The sequence below is a fragment of the Dendrobates tinctorius genome, unplaced genomic scaffold (assembly GCF_039654945.1).
Source record: "Dendrobates tinctorius isolate UK_male_01 unplaced genomic scaffold, ASM3965494v1 ptg000130l, whole genome shotgun sequence".
In the NCBI taxonomy this organism is placed as follows: domain Eukaryota; kingdom Metazoa; phylum Chordata; class Amphibia; order Anura; family Dendrobatidae; genus Dendrobates; species Dendrobates tinctorius.
The window spans coordinates 703,051-730,587 of NW_027361798.1; the positions used below are offsets into that span (position 1 = coordinate 703,051).

Sequence of the window (27,537 nt, forward strand, 5' to 3'; positions counted from 1 at the left end):
TGAGCTGCACTCAAATAAAAATATGTGTGAGGCAGTGACGCACGCTGAGCGTCCTACAGCCAGACGTAGCTGCAGGACACACTACTCAGCGTGAGCTGCACTCACACACAGTCAGAGACCTCTCAGACAGCCGTGAACAGTGCAGCAAAGTGGACACTAGCACTGAAAGGCTGCAGAAAGGCTCCGCTGTCTACTACTAGTGTTTGCAACCAACGTATATGGATACGGATGGAAGCACACTAGATTGAAATTATTTAAAAAATGCAGCTCAAAAAATAAAAGATGTATGAGGCAGCAGTGATCACACTGGGTGGCCTACAGCCTGACGTGGCTGCAGGACCCACTCCACAGCGTGAGCTGCACTCACACAGCCCTTGCAGACAGCTGTGAACACTGCTGCTAGGGCAAAGAAGGCTACAGTGGTGGTTTATGTAGCCTGGGTAAAGCACTAGATGTTTGGTGGAATCGCTATTTCTAACTGTCCCTCACAGTCTTCTACAGCAGCCTGTCCCTAACTGAATTCACAGCAGAGTGACCAGAAATGGCGGCTGCGGTGGCTTTTATAGTGCATCATGACATCATTTCGGCAGCCAATCACAGCCATGCCAATAGTTAACATGCCTACATGCCTAACAGGATGTGCCCACACTTCGGAGGATTCCCATTGGCTTAATCAAAGCAAGCAGGCTCATAGCATGATGGGAACTTCCTATTCCGATTCCGATCCCGGAATCCGATATGAAAAAAGTATCGGAATTAAGTATTGGAATTCCGATACCGCTAATATCGGCCGATACCCGATACTTGCGGTATCGGAATGCTCAACACTATTGGTGACATTATACACAGGACCTCTGTATATAGTATACAATGTATAGTGTCAATGTATAGGCAACACAATAACTCACCAGTGATGTCTCTACGTGAAGTCCTTCATCCTTGCTTTTCATTCATCCAGCACAGACCGCCATCACGTCTTCCAGCCAGGACTCATCTCTGCAGGAAATAACAGTTATCTAGAGCTCTGCTTGCAGAACACATTACTTATTTTTTTCCAACTTCTACATTACACCACATGAAGAAAAAAAGGCGACATAATGTCGCTCTGCACAGTAACAGGACCGCCCCCCATTTAAAACAGTATCCTCAAAAAATTAAATACATCACAGCAGTAATAATATCCCTTAATTAGGCCCTATGGTAATAATATCCCCCATCCTCCATCCTGACCCCCGTGTGTCTCATTCCTGGCTTCAGCCATATGTTCTCCCATCCCACCCTCATGAGTATCCATTCTTCCCCATATGATCTCCCCATCCTGCCCCATCTGTCTCCATCGTATCCATCCTGCCCCATGATCCTTTGCGATCTGTCTCCAGCCCTACCCCATCTGTCTCCAATCATGCCCCGTATCTCCATTCTGCCCAGTGTCTCGCATTCTGCCCCATGTCCAGCATTCTGCCCCCATGTCCAGCATTCTGCCCCAGTCTCCAGCATTCTGCCCCATGTCCAGCATTCTGCCCCAGTCGCCAGCATTATGCCCCAGTCTCCAGCATTCTGCCACATGTCCAGCATTCTGCCCCATGTCCAGCATTCTGCCCCAGTTTCTAGCATTATGCCCCAATCTCCAGCATTCTGCCACATGTCCAGCATTCTGCCCCATGTCCAGCATTATGCCCCAGTCTCCAGGATTCTGCCCCATGTCCAGCCTTCTGCCCCAGTCTCCAGCATTCTGACCCATGTCCAGCATTCTGCCCCAGTCTCCAGCATTCTGCCCCATGTCCAGCATTCTGCCCCAGTCTGCAGCATTCTGCCCCCATGTCCAGGATTCTGCCCCAGTCTCCAGCATTTTGCCCCATGTCCAGCATTTTGCCCCAGTCTCCAGCATTATGCCCCAGTCGCCAACATTCTGCCCCAGTCTCCAACATTCTGCCCCAGTCTCCAGCATTCTGCCCCAGTCTCCAGCATTCTGCCCCATGCCCAGCATTCTGACCCAGTCCAGCATTCTGCCCCATGTCCAGCATTCTGCCCCAGTCTCCAGCATTATGCCCCAGTCTCCAGCATTCTGCCACATGTCCAGCATTCTGCCCCATGTCCAGCATTATGCCCCAGTCTCCAGCATTCTGCCCCATGTCCAGCCTTCTGCCCCTGTCTCCAGCATTCTGACCCATGTCCAGCATTCTGCCCCAGTCTCCAGCATTCTGCCCCATGTCCAGCATTTTGCCCCAGTCTCCAGCATTATGCCCCAGTCTCCAACATTCTGCCCCAGTCTCCAGCATTCTGCCCCAGTCTCCAGCATTCTGCCCCATGTCCAGCTTTCTGCCCCAGTCCAGCATTCTGCCCCAGTCCAGCATTCTGCCCCCGGCCCCCCGGATCGCCGCTGTCAAAAAGAAGCAAAGAAACAAAAAAAAAAAAACAAGTTCTTCTTACCTGGCCGCGTTCCAGCGGCGGGCGAGGCTCAGGCTCCGTCCCTCCACGCTGCAGTGCTGAAGCGCGCTCTAGCCCGCGACTGACAGTGACGTCAAACGCCGGCGATGTGTGTGCTGCGGCTGACGTCAGCTGCCAGCTTCCAATTGGCTGGCGGCTGTTAACTATTGACATCCGGGCCCGCATTTAGCTGCCGCCCGCAGCACTGCGCTAAGGGCCTGGTTTACCTGCCGGTAGGGGCCCGGTGAGGAGACCGGGCCCGATGCGGACCCCCTCTGCCCACCGGGCCCCATATGACAGTCAGGGCAGTAATGCCTTGATGGCGGCCCTGGCTCTAACCATGCAGTTTCCAAAAATATAAGTTTCCTGCCTCTGTGAATATTCTGTGTTATTATATTCGTTGCTGAATGAGCAAATGAACTTTCAAATCCATGTGCTACAAAACTGCCCTTAACCAGTTAGGTTCATAAACGGATCCTGTGTTGCCGGGCATACCATGGTCTCACATTACACCAGCGACGAGCCTGCACATGAGCTCAGTGTGACACTGCACAATCTAATGGGGAAGGGGCAGTGTGTCATTCAAAAACCAAGGGGCTACAGCCGATAGCTCTGAATGTCTAATTGAAATAATGGAAAATGTACATATTTTCCTGACAGTGGTGATTACTGTTTGTCATTTTTTAGATATATTTTAAATGAACTAATTGCTGTTAAATTTATTTATTGTTGTTAATCATGTGTGATGCTGACTTTAATGTCATCACTGACCCTTTTAAAGTATTTTAAAGTGATATCCTGTTTTAATGTATCTGACAAAGGAGTTCCATAAACTCCGAAACGAGTAATACAATAAATGAAATCTTCATCTTCCTGACTTTGGACATCCGTCATCCACTGACAGTGTCTGGAATATCCCACAGGATTTATCTGATTCTTAAACGTTCATTCCAGTTCCAGCATTATACGCCCAGGAACCAGCGGTCGGAGCTGCAGCCCTCTATTGTGGACTCACACGCCCTCTCTAGTGTTGAGCCTGCCACGCACAGCCTCCCCAGGTGAACATTCACAGATCTCTAATAGAACACTTGGTCCTCATCTGCATGTGTAACAAAAACCTTAATTTGATTTCCTTGGCCTGTCTATAGCTAGCATCATCTCATGTCCTGTTGTAATTCCTATTTAAATGTTGCCATCTTTTCTCAGTAATTCACTTGTAATCCAGCCTGATGAAGGGGCCTTTTGAGCCCTGAAAGCTTGCTTGCAAATATAATTTTTCTGGTTAGCCAATAAAGGTATCACACCTTGAATACTTTTCTCAATTTTTTGGGGGGACATAAGTATTTACAACGATCTGGAATTGAAACTAGATCCACAGATTTACATAAGGGGCGCTTTTCCTATTTTTATATTCAAAAAGTCAAATAAGGCATTTTCCCTTCTGAGCCCTCCTGTGTGTCGCATGCAGTACTGTACAACCAAATATGGGGTATTGCCACATTCATTAGAAATTATGTCACAAATTATGGGGCCAGTCTTACCTATTTCAACTTGTGTATATGTAAAACTTGGGCCTAAAACAACATGATTGTGGTAAGAATGTAATACTTTTTTCTTCATCTCCCAATGGTATATAATTCAGCAAAATCTGTGCTGTAATCTGGCCCCTTCCCTTCAGAGTTGTGCACTGTGGTGGAAAGGTATTGGTAAATGCAGGAGAAAAGTGACACGCTTTCGAAATTTGTCAAATATTCTATATTTCCATCAATAAACACAAATGTCAATCTAACGATACCACTATAATGAAGTGCAATGTGTCACGAAAAAACAGTCTCAGAATCACCTCGATATGTTGAAGCTGCAGAGTCACTACCACATAAAGTGACACTGGTCAGAATGTAAGATTGTGGCCTGGTCAGGAAGATGAAAACAGACTTTGGCAGGGACAGTATCCATATTTTTTTTGATGGTGGAATAGATTGAACAGTCTGAAAAGCTGCTTCTTCTGTTATCTCCTACCGATAACTACAATTCTTCCCTTTCTGCACAATATAAGATTCCTCGTTTCACTTTTCCTTATCCTCGGTTTCACCTTTTTATCTTTGGTTCTTACCTGCTGAGAACGCCATGAACGCCAACCTGTTGCGGAACTGCCCTTCTTCATCCAGGAAATGATCGGGGTTGAAATCTTCAGGAGTTTCCCACTGAGACGGGTCTTGTAGGACTGATGTGAGGAAGGGGATCACGGTTGTTCCCTGATAACAGGAAGGATAAGAAGTTGTGTAAGGAGGTGGCAGAGACCCTCATTTGCCCCTCCCCCACACAATACCTATGCGACCCTTGTTGACGGTATTATACTGTATGTGTTTTTTTTACTGTATATGACAAAGTCTGTAATAAATGTTACCTATTCCTGTTATTGTATTAATGTGTTATTAATGTCATGTTCCTATATGGTGTATACTGTATTCTAGAGTCAAGGATAGCAAGAGTTTACCTGGTGGGTGGGCTTAACAGCCCCAAGAAGGAGCAGGAAGTTCCTGCTCCTCGGTAAATAGATGAACAGTCGCACTCAAGTGTGGATTAATCTTGCCAAACAATCTTCAAGATTTTCAAAATTTTTGAATTTTTATTTTATTTTCAATAAATCAAATAGTGTAACACCACAGACAAAGGAAGTATCCAAAATGTGGGTATAATATGGTTATCCAGGATGTGAGTATAATATGGTTACGTTTCAACCTACTAAGAGGCCTTTCTCAAACCATACTCAAGAAGTGTCAAGGTGAAAGGTTAATGAGAATATTTTCAGAAGTCCCAAACAGGGGCTGGTGACATGGGAGCAGCCTGGACCTGCGGTGTTGTGTGTTCCTGCTCCTCAGACAGTAGCCCGGGCACGTTTGCCGCGGGCAGGTGTGCGACAACAGCCGGGACATTGCCAGACCCCAGGAGGGGACAGAATCTGTTGCCCCAGACTAAAATATCGCAAAACTGGCAGTGCCAGACCCCAGGAGGGGATAAAATCTCTTGCCTGGGACTTAAGGACAGCAACGCGGGCACCACACCAGGACCTTGTGGGGGTGCCTCCGAAGGGACTTCAAGCGTCCAGATTCCGGCGTGGGGACTGCCGACTCTTTCGGCGGTCGTGGATGTTGTGGGTACCCCACGGTACACTCCCTCACACTCAATGTATCATGTCCTTTTGGTACACTCCCCCACACACAGTATGATGTCCACACAGTACATTCCTCCACACACAGTATGTTGTACACACAGTACATTCCCCCACACACAGCATGATGTCCCCACAGTACATTCCCTCCACACACAGTATGATGTCCCCACAGTACATTCCCCCACACACAGTATGATGTCCGCATAGTATATTCCCCCACACACAGTATGATGTTCACACAGTACATTCCCCCCACACCCTGTATGATGCCCCCACAGTACATTCCCCCACACAGAGTATGATGTCCCCACAGTACATTCCCCCACACACAGTATGAAGAATATAATGCTGTCTGCTGAACCTGCAGGGCATGAATCAGATTACTAAAGCAGACAATGAATTGAGGCTTGCAAGAGGCATCAAAAGCAATAATAAAGGATTTTGGGGTTATGTCAAAAGTAAAAGAAAAGTCAAAAATGCTATAGGATTTTTGCAGGATGAAAATGATGACATGGTAAGACAGGATGTTGAGAAGGCTGAACTTTTAAATTCCTATTTTGCTTCTGTTTTCTCTCAGAAAGGAAATGTAACATCAACTATTCTTCACTGTCCTATTAAGGGAAAAGAAGAATCCAGGATAACTATAAACAGAAAGATAGTGCAGAAACACTTACCTAACATAAATGAAGCAGAAGAAATTTTTGAACCCCTCTCCATAATCTTTGAAAATTTGTGGAGAACAGGAGAAGTTCCAGAAGACTGGAGAAGAGCAAATGATGTTCCTATCTTCAAAAAGGGGAAGAAGGTGGACCCAGGCAACTATAGGCTGGTGAGTCTGACTTCTATACCAGGAAAGATCTTTGAACAAATTTTTAAGCAACATGAATGTCAGTACCTGGATAAGAATGCAGTGATTAAACAGAGTCAGCATGGGTTTGTAACTAATAAGTCATGTCAGACTAATTTAATTTCCTTCCATGACAGAATCACTGACTGGGTGGAGCAGGGAAAAGCTGTAGATATAGTATATCTTGACTTCAGCAAAGCATTTGACAAAGTATCTGTTAGGTGTCGGGTTTCTGTGGCTGCACAGCAGGAATCCCGAGCCTTGCATTCGTCAGTCTCCCATTCCTCTCCGGCCCGCAGAGGAGGCTGCTCAGCAGACTTGTCGATCCAGGCGCTCTGCTTAGACCAGCTCTGTAGGTTTGGGTGCTGCTGCCACCTCTGGTCCAGCTATAGCAACGCATGCTGGTCAGTAGAGCTGAGCGACTTTGCCTTTTTTCGGGTCAAGTCGGGTTTCATGAAACCCGACTTTCTCAAAAGTCGGGTCGAACGAAATCGGCCGATTATCGTGAAAAGTCGAAGGCCGACTGAAACACTAAACCCAATGCAAGTCAATGGGGAAGCAAAGTCGGCAGGGAGTGGAGGACAGTAAACACTCCTACAGTGCCCATTTGAATGCCAAAAACATCAATTTTTATTACTGAAGCTTGTTCACCTTAATTTACTTCATAATAATAGTTACGCACTGAAAACTGGGGGTTATTTGGCTAAAGTTGTGGGGGGGTAGGGCTGGCTCCAGGTTTTCATGTGCGCTGGGCCAAAGAGCGCCCCTTTAACACATACCACAACTCATGATGCTCCGATACGGCAGAGAAATAGCGGTATAGTTCAATGAAAAATACTTCACTTTTTACATCTCTTGACTGATATTGATTTTAAATTCTCCAATAGCTCCAAAAAAGGACAGTATATAACTCCATACAGTATTAAGGGCACTGCATAGTGCGCTATACAGAGTAATGAGGCCCATATATTTCTCCATACAGAATCATTGGTATATATAATGTTTGAAACAGTATATGATGAGCTCCACATAATGCTACAGTATATGTTGGTCCCCATGGATGAAGCTCCACTGTCTTATGGGACCAAATAATGCTCCATATATAATGGGCCCCATTTCTAATGCTCTAGTGTATGATGGGCCCTGTAAATGCTGCTCCAGTGTCTGATGTCCACCTTTGGAATGCTCCAGTGTATGGTGGGCCTCATATATCATTCACCAGAGTATAGTGCTCCCCAAAAATTGCTGTCCCAACATTGAAAACAATTAAATAAGTCTCCTCGCTAGGGAATCCCTGTACTAGTCTGGACTCCTCGCTGTCCCCATCTTCCATCTCACTACACTTGGCTGTTTAGGCAGAGGGCGTACAGACATGATGTCATTGCGCTGTCTGATCAGAATATCACTGTCAGGACACGCGGAAGACGTCATGGCGGTGGAGCAGGGAGAGGTAAGTATTTCAACTTTGCAAGTGCTGTGATCCAGAGAAAGCAGTGGGGGCCCACTCGTTGGGGATGGCACTGGCACAGGGCCCCTCATAGTACGGCGGTGTGTGGCGGTGTGTCTGATGGCGGGTGGGCCCTCCCCATCGGCAGAGACACTTTTCCGTACTATGAGGGGCCCTGTGCCAGTGCCGTCGCCCATGAGTATGCCCCCCACCTGCTCAAGGAACCTGCACTTTCATCTGCACCTTCCTCTTTGTCACCGTGTAAGATGGTACACTATACGTGATGGGGAGCCTGAGTTTCCTCAGCGTCAGATTCTGGCTGTGTAGAGTGTGAGGGGAATGTAGTGGTCTGGGTCAATGTACCAGCAGAATCATCTAGCAGTGGCTGGGCATCAGTGCACTTGTGGCGTCCCCAGGAGTACGGTCGCCACAGTGGCATTACCTTCCTCCTAGGGAGTGTGATGTCATGCTTGGGAGCAACAAAGGATCTCTCTAGCAGTTCAACCAACACACAACACATTTCCCACTCCAGGCCAGCAGGGAGACCTCTGAACCTGACTGCTGAGGAGCTGCTCTCTGTGGTCGGAAGGAGGTAAGTTAGGGCACTCTGTGCAGGGAAGGGGAAGTGTGTGGACGTGAGAAGGGAGCTGGAGGATGAGCAGAGTTAAGGCTCACTCCTAGCTGGAGCGCATGGTCCGGATTCCGGTCTCCGAGTTTGTAGGGACACTGACGTTCCTGCAGCAGAAACCGGAGGAAGTAGCAGCTGTAAATGCTCTGTACCCAACTAAGGCTCGGAGGCCCCAGCATCGACGTGTGGGAGCCAGAAGGAAAAGGCTATGGCTGCCTGACATACGAGAAAGTTCCAAAAGAGAGTCAACAGGGGGAACTTCATTGAACTCAGCACTGTGAGTACCTCAGATAAGCGCTAGAACGGAGACCACACTACCTATCTGCAGAGAGAGAATTCGAAATTGGCTTCCAGGCTGACCAACTCCTTCTCCATCTGTACTCTGGGTCCTGGACGGCACTTACCAAGTACAGGTAAAGGAACTGCACGACTGTGTCTGTCATCTTTCTCCTGCGCCTGGCGCACGGCTCTGCTACTGTCATGATCCAGGACGGGGTTTCGCTTTGGCCCGTCCTGGTCTGATTGGGGTATAATTATTCCGCCTCTCCCTGGCAGAGGGCAGCTATTTAATGCTCACTGGACCTAGGTCCGGTGTCAGTTATACTCCTGCCCTCGGCTGAGTTAGTTGACTTTGTGCTTACGTGTGTCTTGTGCCTGATATCTTGCTTGCTTGTTTGGTTTTGATTCGGTTCTGTCCCTGTTACGAGTTCTGCCTGTCCCTCTTGTACTGCGCTACCTCTCGTGTCTGACTCTCTGCTTGTGACCTGACTTCTCTCTGCTCGTCCCCTTGGTACCGCGTCGCCCTCTTGTGTATGACCATTGGCTTTGTCTGACCTCCCGTCTGTTTACCCCTTCTGTACCTCGCTGTCCGTACTGTGAATGACCTCCGTTTTGCCTGACTCTGAGTTTGCTGTCTTCTGTGAAAGCAGGACACTAAGCCCCGCCCCCTTGCAATCACATGACCGTAGGTCCCGTGCTTGCTAAACTTCATCACTAAGGTCCTGTGCACCTATACTTTCTGGCTATTCTGGTCCCCAGGGGTCCCTACAGTGCGGGTGAGTCCCTGCTCAGTGGAGGCTGTACGTCGGCGCTGTCAGGATCCTGATAACTACATCCTGCACTGCACACCATCTACCAACTCTTTCATCTGCCCTGCGACTGTGGCCCTACCTGTGCAGGGCTTCTACATCTTAGCTGCACCACAACATCTGTCCCAGAGAAGCGACACTAGCGCTGGTCAATCTAATCAGAAGCCACAGGTTGCGTCACGTATCATTCATCTATAAACGTAATTCACCCCTTTGCATGGACGCCCAGGGCCACAGAACGGGTCACCACCACCGTGACACATCCCTCTGAGACATCAGCCTGGTACCGATTAACCCCACTGCCCTGGCTGGCCACCCACACTCCATGTCAGATTCATCTTGGACTGGGGAATTCACGATTTGACTTGATAAACCAGGCATGGTATGATAGAAAGAGCTACATGAACTAATGTGAAGTGTAGCCTGCTGCATCATTCACTTTTGGTGGGGGTGAAGGACACAAGGAAAGGGGTTCCTCCTGACCAGGAGCCAGCACTTGACGACTCAGTGCTTGCATTTTTTGAAACTTCAGAAGAGGAGGGCATATTTGCTGGAGTCTGTTTCGGCAATGTAAGCCAAAACCAGTTCCTCATGCTCCGCCTTTAAAAGCGGTTAACCTACTCCCAGAAAAGGTAGCCTTCCAGGCGTTCCGGAGCCAGACCATGACGCAGGCTCAACACCTCCTGCCTTAGCTGCTATTGTGCTTTTGCCACTACCAGCAGATGCACCACCACCATCAGCACCAGCTGGTCCCTCCTCGCTCACGTCGGCGGCCTCTTCCACCAAACTTCAAAATTTTGCCGAAAATAGACCCAAAATAACATCAGATATATGGCACTGTATCAGAAGCGTATATTACATCAGTCACACAGAGACGCTCACAGGCTCAGTATGGATTAGACAAGAATATAAAAATTAGACAAAGTGTACAGTATCATCAGATAGCAGGTATATACAGTATAGTTTAAACATTCTAAATCTCCATAGATATTTGAGGAGGCACACACAGACACTCTCAGGCTCAGTATTGGATTACAACACAATCTAAAAAGCTGTAAAATGGTAATGGATCTCAAGAATACAGCTGTACACAGTGTAGGTGTCATTGTTGTCAATCTCAGTATTTATTTCCACAGTCAGAAAATAACTCTCACTTGGTCAGTTTGGATTAGACCAGAATATAACAAGCAGTAAATGGGAAATGTATCACAAGCGTAGAGCTGTATACAGTGTTGGGGTAATTTTTAAATCTACATCTAAATTGCAGGAGGTTCCCATAGACACTCACACGCTCAGGATGGATCACACCACAATATAACAAGAAGATCCGCAAGAAATAATCACACATGTGGGACAATGTTACAGGTGTCAATGAAACACTTAGAGTGTTGGTTGGAGGAGGACTTCCTGGCAGAAAGGGTACAGTATCACCAGATACCAGGTATATATGGCATACTTTAAACATTAACAATGTACGTCTATATATCAGGAGTAGTGTTGAGCCACCCCGCTAGTGTTTTGGTTCGTCGCACAGGAGGCAAGTTTGTCGAATGTTCGTCGAACGTTCGAAGAACACCGTCGAACCCCATTGAAAACAATGGCAGGCAAACACAAACACATAGAAAACAATGACAAAACACCTTTAAAGGTGTCCCAAAGCAGACAAAATGCTCCGAAGACAAAAATATCATAAGGAAAAGGGCAACTACATTTAGAAAAGAGGTGGAGGAGTAAAAGCAGGAGGTGGAGGAGACACAGATATAGGCGTGTCATGCCCTTATGAAGTCAAGAAAGGCTGGAATAAAAATGTAAAATACAAACCAAAACAAAAAATTCTGAAATCGAGCACGATCATATACCGTCGGACTTCCCACCAATAAATTATGCCAACTGCCGATGGGGCGGTGTTATTCCCACGAACCTCCAAACTGCGTCCATGAAGGCAAAGTGTTTGGTTTCCGGTGGCTGTATGATTGCAAAGCTGAACCTTAAAGGAATGTCCAAAAGGGCACCACCAGGAGTGGAGCCTGTGGCTTAATTGGACTCCACCCGGGAAACCACAACCATACAAGCTACAGAAAAGATGGACAGAATGCAAGCTTTGTCGATTCTGTGTGTGGTGTGGTATGTCCATTTGTAGTTGTGCTAGCGATTTCTCAGCTTTATTCCGTTAACGACCGAGACTCCGGCATGCCCCCGCGGTAAGCGTCAAGCTTCCTAGAGGGATACGCGAGGCTCTGGTACACGAGATCGAGCAATAACAGGTCTATCATGCCCTTACATGTCCGGGGCTGCATGCGCGCTACACTGAAAGGACCAGCTTTTCTCACTAACAGGGGCTGATAACCCGCTGAACACTGTTAGTGATGGGGATCTGGGATTGCAATTATTCCCCGCGAACGATGATTTCCCAGTAAGTGCAGGTCAACCGCAATTACGGAATTTGGCCTAACCGGCATTCCTGACAAAATTAAAAAATTACGTGTCCAAACCATAGGTGCTGTAGCTTGCTTAACAGCTCTGTAGCCGTTCTCAGGCCCAGTATGGATTCTACAAGATTCGAGAAAGTTGATAAAGGGTAACGTATCACTGGATTACAGGTATGTATAGCATAGTTTACACATTAAAAACCTATGTCTATAGATCAGGAGGCAGGCTCAGACGGTCTCAGGCCCAGTATGGATTAGACGTGATTGGACAAAGGTGAGAAAGGGTAACGTATCACCGGATTACAGGTATGTATAGCATAGTTTACACATTAAAAACCTATGTCTATAGATAAGGAGGCAGGCTCAGATGGTCTCAGGCCCAGTATGGATTAGACCAGATTGTACAAAGTTGAGAAAGGGTACATTATCACTGGATAGCAGGTATATATAGCATAGTTTAAACATTTAAAATCTCCGTGTTCTCAGTATGGATTAGACAAAAATCTAAAAAGTAGGAAAAAGGAAATGTATTTGAAGTGTACACCAGTATACACTTTTGGTGGTATTTTTAAATCTTCATATATATTTCTGTCTCAGTAAGACAGTCCAGCCTCTCCGCAATAGGAAATGAGATGCATTCAATTACTGACATAAAGTCTAGTGATTGAAGAAATCTAGGAATTAATAATCACGGGAAAAACTTCCATCACAATTCTCAGTGGCGATGCTGACCCTCAATTAATTTGTGTGTGGAGACAGCGAAAACAGTTCTTTGTGAAGAAAGTGTTGCTGTATCGCAGTACCGTTGATCCCATCAGCGTTACTCATCTCCATCAAATTTTTATCACAGGGAGAGATGTAAACATGTTGCTCACTGCCTATCATGATCTGTCAAGTAACTTTGGAGTGAAAAAGACAGAAGCCACAGGCCGTAGGCGATTCTATGGGATTGGCATGAGAGGGCACATTTAAAAATGGGCACCGGAATGTCACATGTCTGTGAGTAATAATAATAATAATAATATAATAAATTTTATTTCTATAGCGCCGACATATTCCGCAGCACTTTACATTTCAGAGGGGATTTGCACAGACAATAGACATTACAGCATAACAATAATCACATACAGTAGATTATAACAAAATACCAAGAGGAATGAGGGCCCTGCTCGCAAGCTTACAGTCTATGAGGGAAAAAGGGAGACACGAAAGGTGGGTGGTAACAGTTGCCCTCATTGCTTGGACCAGCCATAATGTTAAGTGTGTAACAGTACAGACACAGAGGGCTGATGGATGCATAAAGCATGTGGGAACATGATGCGGGGAACCTGGTTATGGTAAAACTTTTGGCTGTGCCACACAGGGATAGATTAGGTTAATGTGTTGAGGCGATAGGCCAGTCTGAATAAATGCGTTTTCAGGGCACGCTTAAAATTGTGGGGATTGGGGACTAATCGTATTGACCTGGGAAGTGCATTCCAAAGAATTGGCGCAGCACGTGTAAAGTCTTGGAGACGGGAGTGGGAGGTTCTGACTATTGAGGATGCTAACCTCAGGTCATCAGCAGAACGGAGGGTGCGGGTAGGGTGGTATACTGAAACAAGGGAGGAGATGTAAGGTGGTGCTGAGCTATGGAGGGCTTTGTGGGTGAGGGCAATAAGTTTGTACTGGATTCTGGAGTGGATGGGTAGCCAGTGTAATGACTGGCACAAGGTAGAGGCATCGGTGTAACGATTGGTGAGGAATATGATCCTGGCTGCAGCATTCAAGACAGATTGGAGAGGGGAGAGTTTGGTAAGAGGGAGACCGATTAGAAGAGAGTTACAATAGTCGAGACGAGAGTGAATAAGAGAAACAGTAAGAGTTTTTGCAGAGTCAAAGGTAAGAAAAGGTCGGATTCTAGAAATGTTTTTGAGGTGCAGATGACATGAGCGAGCCAGTGATCGAATGTGGGGGGCAAAGGAAAGCTCGGAATCAAGTATGACCCCAAGACAGCGGGCCTGTTGCTGGGGAGTAATAGTAGAACCACACACAGAAATGGCAATGTCGGGTATAGGTACATTAGTAGAGGGAGGAAACACCAGGAGTTCAGTCTTTGACAGGTTCAGTTTCAGATATAGTGAGGACATGATATTAGACACAGCGTTTAGACAATCGCCGGTGTTTTCTAGAAAGGCTGGCGTGATGTCAGGAGAAGGAACCCCAACAGTAAGGGGAAGGTTAGAGGAGGAGGAACCGGCAAAAGATACCGTAAAGGAGCGGTCGGAGAGATAGGAGGAGAACCATGAGAGAACGGTGTCCTTGAGGCCAATGGAACGGAGCATAGTGAGGAGGAGTTGATGATCCACAGTGTCGAATGCTGCAGAGAGATCCAAGAGAATTAGCATGGAGTAATGACTAGTGTTGAGCATTCCGATACCGCAAGTATCGGGTATCGGCCGATATTAGCTGTATCGGAATTCCGATACTTAGTTCCGATACTTTTTTCATATCGAATACCGGAATCGGAAGTTCCCATAATGCTAGGAGCCCGCTCGATTTGATTCAGCCAATGGGGATCCTCAGAAGTGTGGGCATATCCTGTTAGGCATGTAGACATGTTAACTACTGGCATGGCTGTGATTGGCTGCTGAAATGATGTCATGATGCACTATAAAAAGCGCTGCAGCCGCCATTTCTGGTCACTCTGCTGTGAATTCAGTTAGGGACAGGCTGCTGTTGAAGACTGTGAGGGACAGTTAGAAATAGCGATTCCACAAAACATATAGTGCTTAACCCAGGCTACATAAACCACCACTGTAGCTTGCTTTTCCCTAGCAGCGCTGTTTTCACAGCTGTCTGCAAGGGCTGTGTGAGTGCAGACCCACGCTGTGTAGTGTGTCCTGCAGGCACGTCTGCTTGTAGGCCGGCCAGCATGTGTCTCTGCCTCATACACATTTTTCTTTTATTGCTGCTTTTTTTTTCTCCTGTATAGTGTGCTTCCATACGTATCCATATACGTTGGTTGCAAACACTAAAGGAGTGGACAGCGGAGCCTTTCAGCAGCCTTTCAGTGCTATAGCCCATTTTTCTGCACTGTTTTTGGCTGTCTGATAGGTCTCTCTGTGTGTGAGTGCAGCTCACGTTGCAGTGTGTTCTACAGCCACCGCTGGTTGTAGTCCGCTCAGCGTGCGTCACTGCCTCATACATAGTCCTTTTTTTGCAGCAAATTTAGCCAGATTTTTGCTCCTATATTAGTGTGCTTCCAACCGCATCCATTGTCATTGATTGGTTGCAAACACTATATAGGATTAGATAGAGGAGCCTTTTTGCTGGCTTGTGCCCTTCAGGGCCAGCCAGGCTAGTATCACCCTATTTTTTGGAGCCTCATCAATTGCATTGTAGGTTAGCTTCCTGCATTGTAATCGCTCCAAAAAGTTTGTGATACTATAGCTTTCAAACTTTGGTCACATCCTTTCCTTTCCCCCCACCCAAAAAAAAAAAAGGAAATAAAGTTCACCAAACACTCCACTTTACAGTTGTCTAGGCCACATTAGATCATATTAAAGTGTAGTACACACACTCTTAGCCAAATTAGTGTTTCTTATACTGGTTAGCAGGTGTTCAGGAATAAGAACACTAAGCCCCCCCTTTTTTACTTTTCTGCCTATCTTTATCAGTCTACCAAGATGAAGAAGGCAGGGAGTAAGGCACGTGGTCGTGGCCGTGGAGTTTCAGCAGGGAGAGGACGGGGGGATTCAGCAGGGAGAGGACGTGGGGATTCGGTATCTGCTGCGGCCACCAGTGACCCGGCATCCCCAACTTTTACCAGGCAACAGTCCTTCATGCGCAGCTTTGTAGGACCTCGCCGTACCCCACTGCTGCGTGACGAACAAATTGAAGCCGTTGTCGGATGGATGGCAGCTAACGCATCCACTTCAATGACTTCCGCATCCTCCCAAGGCCAGAGCACTGAAGAGCAACCATCTGTCTCTTCACCACCTGCCAAATTGCCCAGGCAGTCTGAGAGCCCTGGACAGGAGCCATCTCAATCTTTACTTCTGTTCTCAGAATCTGTTGGCTTGGAAAGAGGTGGCCAGCCAAGCAGCATTCTAGAGCGTGAAGAAGAGGGAGTATGCAGTGATGCGCAACTGCTTTGTCCCTCTGAATCTGAAGAGGCGGGTGGGCCAGTGCCTATGGTCAGCACACCTCAGTATGCATCAGATGATGATGAGACTCAGTTGCCAATTTCTGGTGCGTACGGTGCTGGCGAGACAACCCAGGACCAGCCGGTGCTTGAAGAGGGGAGTGGAGATGATGAGGTCCTTGACCCATCATGGCGTCAGCCACAGGAAGGTGGTGGGAGCAGCTCTGAGGAAGAGATTCCCCGAACGGCCAAAAGAGGAGGGAGAGGGCGGGGGCAGACTTGGTTGCCTGTAGCCTCCACTTTGGCACCCGTGAGGAGCAATCCTCTTCCAAAACACAAAACGGGCGCTCCCAGGACTTGCAGTGCGTGGTCTTTTTTTTACACAGTTGCAGATGACATTTGCTTTGTCAAATGCAAGCTGTGTCATCAGAAAGTGAAACGAGGGAAAAATGTGAGCAACCTCAATACCACAAATATGTGGAAACATGTGCGTACCAAGCACGAGGTGGAGTTACACAGACACACTGAAGATGTAGGCCAACCTTCAGCAGCACCTACCACCTCTTCAGCTCGTGTTGGGGCCTCTTCCTCCAGCTCACACACAGCTGGTTCGGCTTCCTCACTGGAACGCCATGGAAGAACCACTGCCACTGTTGTCCACAGACCCAGTGAAATTCCACCCACTGAACCACGTTCGCAGTCATCAGCACCCTCCCAGGCCACTCACCAGCAATCGGTAGCACAGGCATGGGAGAAAAAGCGGCCATACTCGGCAAACCATCCCCGAGCACTGTCTCTGAATGCCGGCATTGCCAAACTACTGGCCCTTGAGATGCTGTCATTCAGGCTGGTGGAGACTGACACCTTCCGGAACTTTATGTCATTGGCAGTTCCACAATACAATGTGCCCAGCCGCTTTTATTTCAGCAGGCAAGCTGTCCCTGCCCTGCAAAAGCATGTGGAGGGAAAAATTAAAAATGCGCTACTAAATGCCGTCAGTTGCAAGGTCCACCTGACCACCGATGCGTGGACCAGTAGCCATGGACAGGGACGATACCTTTCCCTCACTGCCCATTGGGTCAATGTTGTGGAGCCGGGTACAGATCTGGAGAGTGGCTCTGTACATATTCTGCCAACTCCAAGCATTGCAGGAATGCAGTCTGTACATATTGAGTCCTCCTCCTACTCTAGTTCCTCGGAATCAGCACTGCGTGAGCCTGTTAGGCCAGATATGAGCACAGGTGTGGCCAAACGTCAACAGGCCGTCCTTAAATTAATTTCTTTGGGGAATCGGAGCCACACAGCACAGGAGCTCTGGAATGCCATCAAGCAGGAGAGCGATGTGTGGTTTGTGCCAGCGAATCTCCAGCCAGGTTTGGTAGTGAGTGACAATGGCCGAAATCTAGTGGCAGCTCTGGGCCTAGGCAACCTCACTCACATACCATGTCTGGCACACGTGCTCAATTTGGTCGTGCAGAGCTTTCTGAGGGACTATCCGGATCTTGATGCACTGCTGCACAAGGTTCGCCTAGAGTGTGCTCACTTGCGGCGTTCCAGCATGGCAAGATCGCGCATTGCATCTCTGCAACGCCGATTCCGCCTGCCAGAACATCGCATCATATGTGACCTCCCCACCAGGTGGAATTCAACGTTACATATGTTGGAGCTGTTGTGTGAGCAGCAGGCAGCAGTAATGGAGTACCAGCTGCATCAGGCGCAAACAAGTCGCACTGTGCGCCGGACACACTTCACCACCACTGAGTGGGCCACTATGAGGGACATCTGCCAAGTTTTGCGTGCCTTCGATGACTCCAGGCGGATGGCCAGTGCAGATGATGCACTAATCAGCATGACTGTCCCCCTCATCTGTCTGCTTCAAAAAACCTTACAAGCACTAAGTGAGGAGGTTTTTGAAGAGGTTGAGGATGAGCAGTCAGAAATGCCATCTGCTTCTGGCAAGTCTGCGCAACGTGCTTCCACACAAAGGCCCAGGCAGGGGACACTTAGTGAGGAGGATGACGAGGAGTCAATGGAGGAGGAGGAACACATCTCTCCAGAGGAGGGAGGTACACAAGGCTCTAGTAGTCAGTGTGTACAGCGAGGGTGGGGTGATGCTGAGCAGGCAGAGATGCTGCCTCAAGCTGGGGACAGCGTTTCCGGTCCAGTTGGCAGTCTGCAGCACATGGTTGATTTCATGCTGCAGTGCTTGTTAAATGACCGCCGCATCGCCAACATTCTCCACACGGCTGATTATTGGGTGTACACCCTCCTAGATCCTCGCTACCGGGACAACTTACAAAGCCTCATACCACAGTTGAACCGGGAGCGAAAAATGCGGGAGTACCAAGAAACACTTGTGCAGGCCATCATGTTCTCCATTCCCCCCACAAGTGTTGCTGGTAGTGCTTTTCAAAGCAGCCATGTGGGTAGAGGCAGTGGAGGAAGCTCTGCACAAAAAGGTAGCAGAGGCAGTGCCGCAGGACAAGGCAAGGCCAGTATGGCCTAAATGTGGAAAAGTTTTGTGGGACCGCCACAAACGGCTACACCATCACAGACGGCTCCAGTCAGCAGGAGGCAACGTTTCCGTCAGATGTTGACAGACTACTTGTCGTGCCCTGTTAGTGTTCTCCCAGACGGCTCTTCCCCGTTCAAGTATTGGGTCTCTAAGCTGGATACATGGCCAGAGCTTAGCCAGTATGCATTGGAGGTGCTGGCTTGCCCTGCTGCCAGTGTATTATCGGAACGTGTCTTTAGTGCTGCAGGTGGTGTGGTAACAGACCGTCGCACGCGACTATCCGCCGATAATGTTGACCGGCTTACTTTTGTGAAAATGAACAAGGCCTGGATCTCACCTGAATTTGCCAGTCCTCTTCCAGAATAAATAATTGGCTGGCAACAGGATCCAGGTCTCCTGTTGTGTTCATGTTTCTATGACCTGAACTTTATTTCCTGGGCTACAGCAACGCCCGTTGTTGCTCAGAAGTGCTGTCCGCACAGACAAAACACTCGCTCATGTGTAAGTGGGGTTCGGTAACGTCAGCTGATCCCCTGCTGTGTGTATGGCAAACTCTCCTGCTGCCTACAACTTCTGACTACCTCTGATTTAATATGTTCTCTGATTTGCCCTCTGTCTCCACTCTGTTTTGAGTATTTCCTCCGGCCTACAACACCGCCTGTTTCTGCTCTCAAGTGCTGGCTGCACAATCCACACTTGTTCCTGTGGTACCTGGGTCCTGTAACATCTGCTCATCTCCAGAGTTGAGCACGGCAATGTCTCCTGCTTTGTCTACATTCCCACTACTTGTAGTGGAAATGTGGACAGAGCAGGAGACATTGCCTGACTCACCTCTAGGGAGAAGCTGCTGTTACAGAACCCCAGTAACACAGGAACAAGTGTGGGTTGTGCAGATGGCATTTCAGAGCAGCAACTGGCGTGGTTGGAAACCAGCGGAAATACTCGAAACAGAGTGAAGACAGAGGCCTAATTGGAGTACGTTGACAGTTAGTAGTAGTCTAGAAACAATCGCAAACTGCCACCAAGTAGGCCTCGGCCTACTACCTGATTTTCCCTGGGCTCCGACACCGCCAGTTGGTGCTCAGAAGTGCTGTCCGCACAGACAAAACACTCGCTCATGTGTAAGTGGGGTTCGGTAACGTCAGCTGATCCCCTGCTGTGTGTATGGCAAAGTGTCCTGCTCCCTCCACAGTCAAACAACCTCAGATTTACACCTGGCTCCAAGTTGGCCTCGGCCTACTACCTCATTTTCCCTGGGCTCCGACAACGCCAGTTGGTGCTCGGAAGTGCTGTCCGCACAGACAAAACACTCGCTCATGTGTAAGTGGGGTTCGGTAACGTCAGCTGATCCCCTGCTGTGTGTACGGCAAACTCTCCTGCTTCTTACAACTTCTGACTATCTCTGATTTAATATGTTCTCTGATTTGCCCTCTGTCTCCACTCTGTTTTGAGTATTTCCTCCGGCCTACAACACCGCCTGTTTCTGCTCTCAAGTGCCGTCTGCACAATCCACACTTGATCCTGTGGTACCTGGGTCCTGTAACATCTGCTCATCTCCAGAGTTGAGCACGGCAATGTCTCCTGCTTTGTCTACATTCCCACTACTTGTAGTGGAAATGTGGACAGAGCAGGAGACATTGCCTGACTCACCTCTAGGGAGAAGCTGCTGTTACAGAACCCCAATAACACAGGAACAAGTGTGGGTTGTGCAGACGGCATTTCAGAGCAGCAACTGGCGTGGTTGGAAGCCAGCGGAAATACTCGTAACAGAGTGAAGACAGAGGCCTAATTGGAGTACGTTGACAGTTAGTAGTAGTCTAGAAACAATAACAAACTGCCACCAAGTAGGCCTCGGCCTACTACCTGATTTTCCCTGGGCTCCGACACCGCCAGTTGGTGCTCAGAAGTGCTGTCCGCACAGACAAAACACTCGCTCATGTGTAAGTGGGGTTCGGTAACGTCAGCTGATCCCCTGCTGTATGTATGGCAAAGTGTCCTGCTCCCTCCACAGTCAAACAACCTCAGATTTACACCTGGCTCCAAGTAGGCCTCGGCCTACTACCTGATTTTCCCTGGGCTCCGACAACGCCAGTTGGTGCTCGGAAGTGCTGTCCACACAGAAAAACACACTCGTTCATGTGAAAGTGGGGTTCGGTAGCGTCAGTTGTCCCCTGCTGTGTGGCGGGCAAACTGCTGCTGCCTCCAAATTTTAGCTACTTCAGATTTAAACATTCTCTGATTTGGCCTCTGTCTCCACTCTGTCTCTAGTATTTCCCCTGACCTCCAACACCGCCAGTTCCTGCTCACAGTTGCCGTCCACGCATTCCACACGTGTTCCTGTGTTACTGGGGTTCTGTTACGTCAGCAGATCCCCCAATGTGTGTCCGCCACTGTCTCCTGCGCTGTCCACCTTCCCACTGCAAGTGGTGGGAATGTGGACAGAGCAGGAGACATTGGCAGACAAACATCAGGGGATCTGCTGACATTACAGAACACCAGTAACACAGGAACACGTGTGGATTGGGCAGACGGCTACTGTACGCATAAACTGGCGGTGTTGGTAGTCACGTGAAATCCTGGAAACAGAGTGGAGACAGATGCCTAATTGGAGCACGTTGACAGCCTGTTGTAGCCTACAAACAATGTAAAACTGCCACCAAGTAGGCCTCGGCCTGCACCCTGGTTCTCCCTGGGCTCCAACAATGCTAGTTGGTGCTCAGAAGTGCTGTCCACACAGAAAAACACACTCGTTCATGTGAAAGTGGGGGTCAGTAACGTCAGCTGATCCCCTGCTGTGTGGAGGGCAAAGTGTCCTGCTCTCTCCAAAGTCAAAATACCTCAGCTTTACACCTGGCTCCTAGTAGGCCTCGGCCTGCACCATGATTGTCCCTGGGTTCCAACAACGCTAGTTGGTGCTCGGAAGTGCTGTCCACACAGAAAAACACACTCGTTCATGTGAAAGTGGGGTTCGGTAACGTCAGCTGATCCCCTGCTGTGTGGAGGGCAAAGTGTCCTGCTCCCTCCAAAGTCAAAATACCTCACCTTTACACCTGGCTCCTAGTAGGCCTCGGCCTGCACCATGATTGTCCCTGGGCTCCAACACCGCCAGTTGGTGCTCGGAAGTGCTGTCCACACAGAAAAACACACTCGTTCATGTGAAAGTGGGGTTCAGTAACGTCAGCTGATCCCCTGCTGTGTGGAGGGCAAACTGCTGCTGCCTCCAAATTGTAACTACTTCAGATTTAAACATTCTCTGATTTGGCCTCTGTCTCCACTCTGTCTCTAGTATTTCCCCTGACCTCCAACACCGCCAGTTCCTGCTCACAGTTGCCGTCCACGCATTCCACACGTGTTCCTGTGTTACTGGGGTTCTGTAACGTCAGCAGATCCCCCAATATGTGTCCGCCACTGTCTCCTGCGCTGTCCACCTTCCCACTGCAAGCGGTGGGAAGGTGGACAGAGCAGGAGACAGTGGCAGACACACATCAGGGGATCTGCTGACATTACAGAATCCCAGTAACACAGGAACACGTGTGGATTGGGCTAACGGCTACTGTACGCATAAACTGGCGGTGTTGGTGGTCACGTGAAATCCTGGAAACAGAGTGGAGACAGATGCCTAATTGGAGCACGTTAACAGTCTGTTGTAGCCTACAAACAATCTAAAACTACCACCAAGTAGGCCTCGGCCTACACCATGATTGTCCCTGGGCTCCAACAACGCCAGTTGGTGCTCGGCAGTGTCTTTGGCACGGGTACTCCCTGTTGCCCAGCCTGGTTCCAGCACACCTGCTGTTTCCGGGTAGTGTCAAGGTCACTATGCCACCAGTCCGTTGTCCTGTCGTCTTGCGGCCGGGTTAGCCGACTCTACAGTGCCTGCAGTTTAGGTGACTCCTATGTGGGCTGCGTGAACTGGCACTGAAGGCTGGATCCGTAGTGCCAATGGGACATGGACCCCCTGTAGGACTGTGGGTTTCGGTAACTGCGGCCGGCTTGCGGCCTGGCTACTTTGCTTTGAATGGGTACCTTCTGCTACCCACCCGGGTTCCAGCACTGTCTGCTGGTTCTCGCCAGAGCCTTTGGCCTAGGTGCCTCCATCTCGGTATCCGAGGTCCAGCACCGTCAGCTGTTCCTTGGTAGTGCTTTCTAGCACAGGTACCTCCTGCCTAGTAACCGTGGTCCAGCACCGTCAGCTGTTCCTCGGTAGTGCCATTGGCTCTTGTAGCTTTTGCTACCCATCTGGGTTCCAGCACCGTCAGCTGGTTCTCGGCAGTGTCTTTGGCACGGGTACTCCCTGTTGCCCAGCCTGTTTTCAGCACGCCTGCTGTTTCCGGGTAGTGTCAAGGTCACTATGCCACCAATCCGTTGTCCTGTCGTCTTGCGGCCGGGTTAGCCGACTCTACGGTGCCTGCAGTTTAGGTGACTCCTATGTGGGCTGCGTGAACTGGCACTGAAGGCTGGATCCGTAGTGCCAATGGGACATGGACCCCCTGTAGGACTGTGGGTTTCGGTAACTGCGGCCGGCTTGCGGCCTGGCTATTTTGCTTTGAATGGGTACCTTCTGCTACCCACCCGGGTTCCAGCACTGTCTGCTGGTTCTCGCCAGAGCCTTTGGCCTAGGTGCCTCCATCTCGGTATCCGAGATCCAGCACCGTCAGCTGTTCCTTGGTAGTGCTTTCTAGCACAGGTACCTCCTGCCTAGTAACCGTGGTCCAGCACCATCAGCTGTTCCTCGGTAGTGCCATTGGCTCTTGTAGCTTTTGCTACCCATCTGGGTTCTAGCACCGTCAGCTGGTTCTCGGCAGTGTCTTTGGCACGGGTACTCCCTGTTGCCCAGCCTGTTTTCAGCACGCCTGCTGTTTCCGGGTAGTGTCAAGGTCACTATGCCACCAATCCGTTGTCCTGTCGTCTTGCGGCCGGGTTAGCCGACTCTACGGTGCCTGCAGTTTAGGTGACTCCTATGTGGGCTGCGTGAACTGGCACTGAAGGCTGGATCCGTAGTGCCAATGGGACATGGACCCCCTGTAGGACTGTGGGTTTCGGTATCTGCGGCCGGCTTGCGGCCTGGCTACTTTGCTTTGAATGGGTACCTTCTGCTACCCACCCGGGTTCCAGCACTGTCTGCTGGTTCTCGCCAGAGCCTTTGGCCTAGGTGCCTCCATCTCGGTATCCGAGGTCCAGCACCGTCAGCTGGTCCTTGGTAGTGCTTTCTAGCACAGGTACCTCCTGCCTAGTAACCGTGGTCCAGCACCGTCAGCTGTTCCTCGGTAGTGCCATTGGCTCTTGTAGCTTTTGCTACCCATCTGGGTTCCAGCACCGTCAGCTGGTTCTCGGCAGTGTCTTTGGCACGGGTACTCCCTGTTGCCCAGCCTGGTTCCAGCACGCCTGCTGTTTCCGGGTAGTGTCAAGGTCACTATGCCACCAATCCGTTGTCCTGTCGTCTTGCGGCCGGGTTAGCCGACTCTACGGTGCCTGCAGTTTAGGTGACTCCTATGTGGGCTGCGTGAACTGGCACTGAAGGCTGGATCCGTAGTGCCAATGGGACATGGACCCCCTGTAGGACTGTGGGTTTCGGTAACTGCGGCCGGCTTGCGGCCTGGCTACTTTGCTTTGAATGGGTACCTTCTGCTACCCACCCGGGTTCCAGCACTGTCTGCTGGTTCTCGCCAGAGCCTTTGGCCTAGGTGCCTCCATCTCGGTATCCGAGGTCCAGCTCCGTCAGCTGGTCCTTGGTAGTGCTTTTTAGCACAGGTACCTTCTGCTTAGTAACCGTGGTCCAGCACCGTCAGTTGGTCCTCAGAAGTGCCATTGGCTCTTGTTCCTTCTGCTACCCATCCGGGTGCCAGCACTGTCTGCTGGTTCTCGCCACAGCCTTTGGCCTAGGTGCCTCCATCTCGGTATCCGAGGTCCAGCTCCGTCAGCTGGTCCTTGGTAGTGCTTTTTAGCACAGGTACCTACTGCTTAGTAACCGTGGTCCAGCACCGTCAGTTGGTCCTCGGTAGTGCCATTGGCTCTTGTTCCTTCTGCTACCCATCCGGGTGCCAGCACTGTCTGCTGGTTCTCGCCAGTTTCTCAGCCTTCTTGTACCTTCTGCTACATTTCCAAGATCAAGCTTTTTGAAATTGTCTTTGGTAATCCTTATTGATCTCCATGACGACGACCCTGATGACGACGACCCTGAAGACCACACCAAAGAAGACCAGAAATATGACCCTAAATAATAAGACCAAGAGGACAAAGAACATGAAGACAACCACCAAGATACAGAACAAAAGACAGAAGAACAAGAAGCAGAAGAAGCAAAAGCAGAAGAACAGAAAGCAGAAGAACATTAAGCATAAGACTAAAAATCAGCATAGAAGAAATCAAAATTATAAGCAGAAGAAGACTAAGCAGTAAATGGGGGTGAGTCCGTTCCTCCTCGTGGTGCCCCTGGAAAATGCCTGCTGCTGCAGGCCAAACTGAACGCGGACAAATCCTGTTGTAAATCTTTTGTGACAGGCAGAACGTAAGGTGTAATCTTATAACTTTTATAGATAAGTACTACAGGAATGCCTGTCACCATAAGAAAATGAAGAAAAAGAAGAATAGGAAGAAGATGAAGAAATATCATATGAAAATTAATAATAGCTGAATAAGAAGAATATGAAGAATGGAAAAAAAAAATTAATGGGAAGAAGATGAAGAAGAAGAAGATGAATAAGGTGAAGAAAAAGTTGATGAAAAAAATGCTACTGCTGCGGATCATGAAGGAGAAAGAGTGGGAGAAGTACAAAAGAACGTGAAGAGCATGGAAGTTGTGAAACATACATATCTGACAAAATATAACAAAGGTTAACATAGTCAATATCTTTTTAACTCCGAACGTACTGAAAAAAAAAATTGGAATTAATGCTATGCCATGTGATTTGAATAAACCACTATGCTTTTAATGTCTCCTCCACCTCCCACAATACATTCTACATGATTCTTTTTTGTTTTCAATTATGTAGAATTAGCCAACAAGGAAATAAAGGGCTTTTTTTAATTCTGATACCGGAAGTCCCATTGACTTGAATGGGACTTCCGGTATCGGAATCGGCGATACCCGATATTTTTTTCGTATCGGGCGATACCATCCGATACGATATTTTGGGGTATCGAACGGTATCGCTCAACACTAGTAATGACCAATTGATTTAACTGTTAGTAGATCATTAGAGACTTTAGTGAGGGCAGTTTCAGTAGAGTGTAAAGAGCGGAAACCAGATTGGAGAGGGTCGAGAAGAGAGTTATCAGAGAGATAGCGGATCAGACGGGAGTGGACCAGGCGTTCCAGGAGTTTAGAGATGAAGGGAAGATTAGAGACAGGTCTATAGTTAGCGGCACAGTTTTGGTCGAGAGATGGTTTTTTAAGTAGTGGATGTATGATAGCATGCTTAAATGATGAGGGAAAAATACCAGAAGAGAGAGAGAGGTTAAATATTTTAGTTAGGTGAGGGGTGACAGCAGGGGAAAGGGACTGGAGCAGATGTGATGGAAATGGGTCACTGGTGCAAGTGGTTGGGCGAGAAGATGCAAGGAGCCTGCTTACTTCTTCTTCTGTGACTGGTTCAAAATCAGAGAGTGAGTTAGATGCAGTGGGGGAGGGAGGACAGTGCATGGTATGAGGTGATTGGGAGATAATTTCCTGTCGAATCTGGTCAATTTTTTCTTTGAAGTAATTGGCCAGATCGTCAGCTCGGAGCTCCGTGGTTGGGGCCTGCACTCTTGGATTGAGTAGAGAATGAAAAGTGTCAAAGAGACGTTTCGGGTTATTGGACAGTGAGGTGATGAGGGTGTTGAAATAGGCTTGTTTGGAGAGGTGAAGGGCAGTGTTGTATGTTCTAAGCATAAACTTAAAATGGATGAAATCTTCGTTTAGATTGGATTTTCTCCACAGACGTTCAGCGCACCTGGAGCAGCGCTGCAGGAAACGTGCTTGCACCGTGTGCCAGGGTTGTCGCCGTCTGCATTGTGGTGTTCTATTTATAGGGGGTGCAAATTCATCCAGGGCACTTTGAAGTGTTTCATTGTAATGCTTCAATGCAGAATCAGGACATGAGAGGGAGGAGATAGGGGCCAATGAAGACTGCAAGTTCTTCATAAGTTTCTGGGTGTTAATGGCCTGTATGTTTCTATAAGTCTGGACAGTGGGGGTGACCTGAGCAGCCTGGCAGTTCTTGATAGAGAATGAAAGAAGGTTGTGGTCAGAGAGCGGGAGCGGGGAGTTTGCAAAATCATCCACTGCACAAAGCCGAGAGAAGACCAAATCAAGGGAATTTCCGTCTTCATGCGTTGGAGAATTAGTAAGCTGCGAAAGGCCAAATGAGGAGGTTAGAGATAAAAGGTGAGTAGCAGATGATGAGAGGGGAAGATCAATGGGGATGTTGAAATCGCCCATGATGAGGGTAGGGATGTCACAGGAGAGAAAATGTGGAAGCCAAGTGGCAAAATGATCCAGGAACTGATGGGAGGGGCCGGGAGGACGATACACCACCGCCACTCGCATGTAGAAGGGGGTGTAGAGTCTGACGGCATGGACCTCAAAAGAAGGGAAGACTAGTGAGGGTAGTTGAGGGATAACTTGAAATGTACATTTTGGTGATAGGAGCAGACCAACGCCTCCACCTGCTCTATTGTCTGATCTTGGGGTATGAGAGAAGTGTAGTCCCCCGTATGAAAGAGCAGCAGCAGCAGTAGTGTCTGACTGCTGGATCCAGGTTTCAGTAAGAGCCAGGAGGTTAAGAGAATTAGAAAGGAAAAAGTCATGAGTGAAGGAGTTTGTTACACACTGAGCGAGAATTCCAAAGTGCACAATTAAGAGAGACAGATGG

At 48.7% G+C, this 27,537-nt stretch overlaps 1 protein-coding gene across 2 annotated transcripts in view; it reads right to left on the reverse strand.

The window, feature by feature from the left end:
• LOC141047908 (cytochrome P450 2C20-like) overlaps window positions 1-27,537 on the reverse strand; it is a 277,427-nt gene that overhangs the window by 51,095 nt on the left and 198,795 nt on the right. Inside the window, exons 9-10 of one of the 2 annotated variants that reach the window (XM_073543229.1) lie at window positions 4,541-4,682; window positions 3,983-4,114 (exon numbers count right to left, since the gene is read on the reverse strand). In XM_073543229.1, the coding sequence (XP_073399330.1) occupies window positions 4,044-4,114; window positions 4,541-4,682 (213 nt within the window). In that variant the 3' untranslated portion in view covers window positions 3,983-4,043. Of the gene's footprint in view, window positions 1-3,982; window positions 4,115-4,540; window positions 4,683-27,537 lie in introns of those variants that run through there. The other variant, XM_073543228.1, reaches the window with a different exon arrangement.